Source organism: Sinocyclocheilus rhinocerous, unplaced genomic scaffold, assembly GCF_001515625.1.
Source record: "Sinocyclocheilus rhinocerous isolate Xijiao unplaced genomic scaffold, SAMN03320098_v1.1 scaffold705, whole genome shotgun sequence".
NCBI lineage: Eukaryota > Metazoa > Chordata > Actinopteri > Cypriniformes > Cyprinidae > Sinocyclocheilus > Sinocyclocheilus rhinocerous.
Window position 1 is genome coordinate 65,002 of NW_015630576.1, and position 2,748 is coordinate 67,749.

The 2,748-nt window shown below is 44.7% G+C and overlaps 1 protein-coding gene across 1 annotated transcript in view; it reads right to left on the reverse strand.

The window, feature by feature from the left end:
* The window catches only part of cbx6b (chromobox homolog 6b), an 8,732-nt gene continuing 5,984 nt past the window's right edge, over window positions 1-2,748 (reverse strand). The window contains exon 5 of the mRNA XM_016553077.1: window positions 1-1,688. Within this exon, the coding sequence (XP_016408563.1) occupies window positions 438-1,688 (1,251 nt within the window). The 3' untranslated portion in view covers window positions 1-437. The remainder of the gene's footprint in view (window positions 1,689-2,748) is intronic.

Genomic DNA, 2,748 nt, shown 5'->3' on the forward strand with positions numbered 1-2,748 from the left:
AAAATAGAAGACAGTTCTAAACTCTAATAACATTTAACAATACTGTTTGTATGTTTGTAAAATCTTACCAACGCCAACATTTTGAACAGTAGTGTATACATACAAACCAACCAACCAGTAATGATATAATATATGGAATAAATACCATACAGGAAGTTGCTTGGCACATCTTTAAAGAAGCCATTGGTGAGCAAATTCATCCTCAGAAAAGTCCATGTGTTCTGATTAAACACAGTGAGCAAAAAAAGCCTTATTCAGAGACATTCTTTCATGGTTATAAAAGTCATGGCACAGTGTTGTAGAGTGGACAGCCTGGCCACATCTCTTAACAAAGACTCGCATGAGCACCAGGCAGCTGAAACTGTAAACAAACTACTAACAAACCTCCTAAAATTCCTTCTGAAGGCTGGAGGAGGCCGTATCTGTGGTGTCCGTACTCATGTTTTGTTGGGGTGTTGCTTTGGCTGTTTTGTGTCGTGTTGAGCTGATATATTTTTGGGGTAGCAAGGAGGAGGAGTAGCGGACGGCGGATGACAGAACTCCTTGATCGTTACGGTGAGGAGGTTAGCTGTGATGTCCGTGACGACCACATTGGCACATTGGGAGGTCATGTCAGGATGCCAGTCCAAATCTTCCTCTTCCTCCGACGGTTCCTCCGACACGGGCACCTCTGGGACCTTGAGCGGATGACGGCCAGAGAAGGGATGGCGTCGCCGCAATCGCCTGTCCATTTCATGAGGTACGGAAAGGTCCAGGATGTGTTCGTTGTCTTCTGAGGATGATGAGGCAGAGGACGATGAGGAAAACATAGGAGAAGATGGAAGAGCAGAAGGACCCGAGCTGTTTTTGGATGCTACAGGTTGAGCGCTGAGTTTGTGAAGGGCAGGATCTTGGGCCTTGGTTGCGGAGGCCTTGGGCGGCAATGAGGAATGCTGGGATTGGGTTTGTGGCGGGGAGGGTGGCTCGCCATCTGAAACTTCCGAGCTTGAGTTTGACGGGGGCAGTTCATCAAGAGTCTGACCTTTGGACACATCCATCTTTGAACTTTGGGAGGAAGAGAGATTGTTTGTTGTGTTATTACGACTTTCTCCACTTTGAGTCTGGTTCTCGGCATTGCTCAGGGAGTGAGAATCGAAGAGATTTCCGAAAACAGGAAACCCAGAGCTTCTAATGGTGGGCTGGATTCCTCGGTAGGACACCTCTCCAAACCGCCTGTTTTTCCCAATCACCCTGTTCCGGGACGGAATCTTCTGCCGCCCAAAATGGGACTGCTGGGTGGAGGGCACGTGTGTCCTTCTACTATTAGCAACTCCGCCATTCCCAGCCTTGTCAACCACTTTGAGGTTCAGAATGACCCGTCCTTTCTTTACTTCCCTGGGTTTGACTTTACGATTGAGAATGCGGACTGTTTCTGAGAAAGGACTGACTGTCGGACGGGACGAAAAAGGACTGGAGGGACCGACTGTCTGGTCTGGGCGGGGCAAGGGCCGACGTGCCATGCGATGGCAGCGGTGAATGTCTTTCTTCAGTTTGGGCTGAGCGGTGCCCGATTGCAGTTTAGCGTTGGAAGGGGCGGTTGGGGTGTAGGACGGTGCAGCTGAGGGCGGAGGAAGCTTGGAATGCTGCTGAGGACGAGTGTGCTTGAACTCCGGGACTCTTGATGAAGTCTCTGCAACCTGCGCTCTTGACTAAATAATTGGGAAAAGCCAAAAATTATTAACTTATTAAAGGTTTAGTTTACCAAAAAATGAAAATTCTGTCATTATTCACTAACCCTCATGTCATTCAAAACAAACAAGACTTTTGTTTATCTTCGAAACACAAATGAAGATATTTTTGTCCTTCTATTTAAAGTCCATTCACCCAAAAATGTACATACTTGACACGCAAGAACCAATGAGGTTTGTTTTTGAGAGTCATGCAAGAATGTCTGAGCTTTTGCAAGAACCAATGAGGTTTGTTTTTGAGAATCACGTAAGAATGTTTGAGCTTTTGCAAGAACCAATGAGGTTTGTTTTTGAGGAGAGTCACGCAAGAATATTTGAGCTTTCACAAGAACAAATGAGGATGCGTGCAAAGCAAGAATGTTCAAGCTTCCGTTTGCTATATTTGATGTGCTCTGTGTATGTGCTTTGATCAGTGTGTATATGTAAATTAAAGCCTAAATTAAATCTGTTCAAAGCAAACTTCATAAGATTTGGATTAAACTGCTTGATTCCTATGAATATCTTTGCAAATCTCTTTATGAACATCAAACTTGTGCTTGCATTGACTAGAGGTCTGCATTCCCACCTGACCTGATACAAGTGTGGGCAGAACATGTTTTGAATTTCTGATACTGAGGTGTGTGTGGGAAGCGGGAGAAATAAATGACTCATGGGACAATCGCAAAATATAAATATCTAAATTAAAAATGCTCACTGATTTCTATGGAAGAATATTCGGGACTTTTTTCAAAAGCAATTGCAAATTGTATTTTCAATATCTTGCATTACCGTTTGCATTTTCGCTTTCGCGAACGCACAGTGACTGCCACATTTCAAATGAAAAAGCAAAGTCCATTTGCAACAGTATTTCCCATGTCTTACGAGTTATGAGCGAGCGGCAACCTCCCGCTCTCTCTCGTGAAGCCAACAAGGAAGTGACTTAAACTGTAATTCGGCAACTGGCCGCTAGAGGCTGGCTGCAAAAGGGAGTCAATCCCATAGACTCCCCATGTTAAAATGCCCAACTTTACAGCAGAAAAAA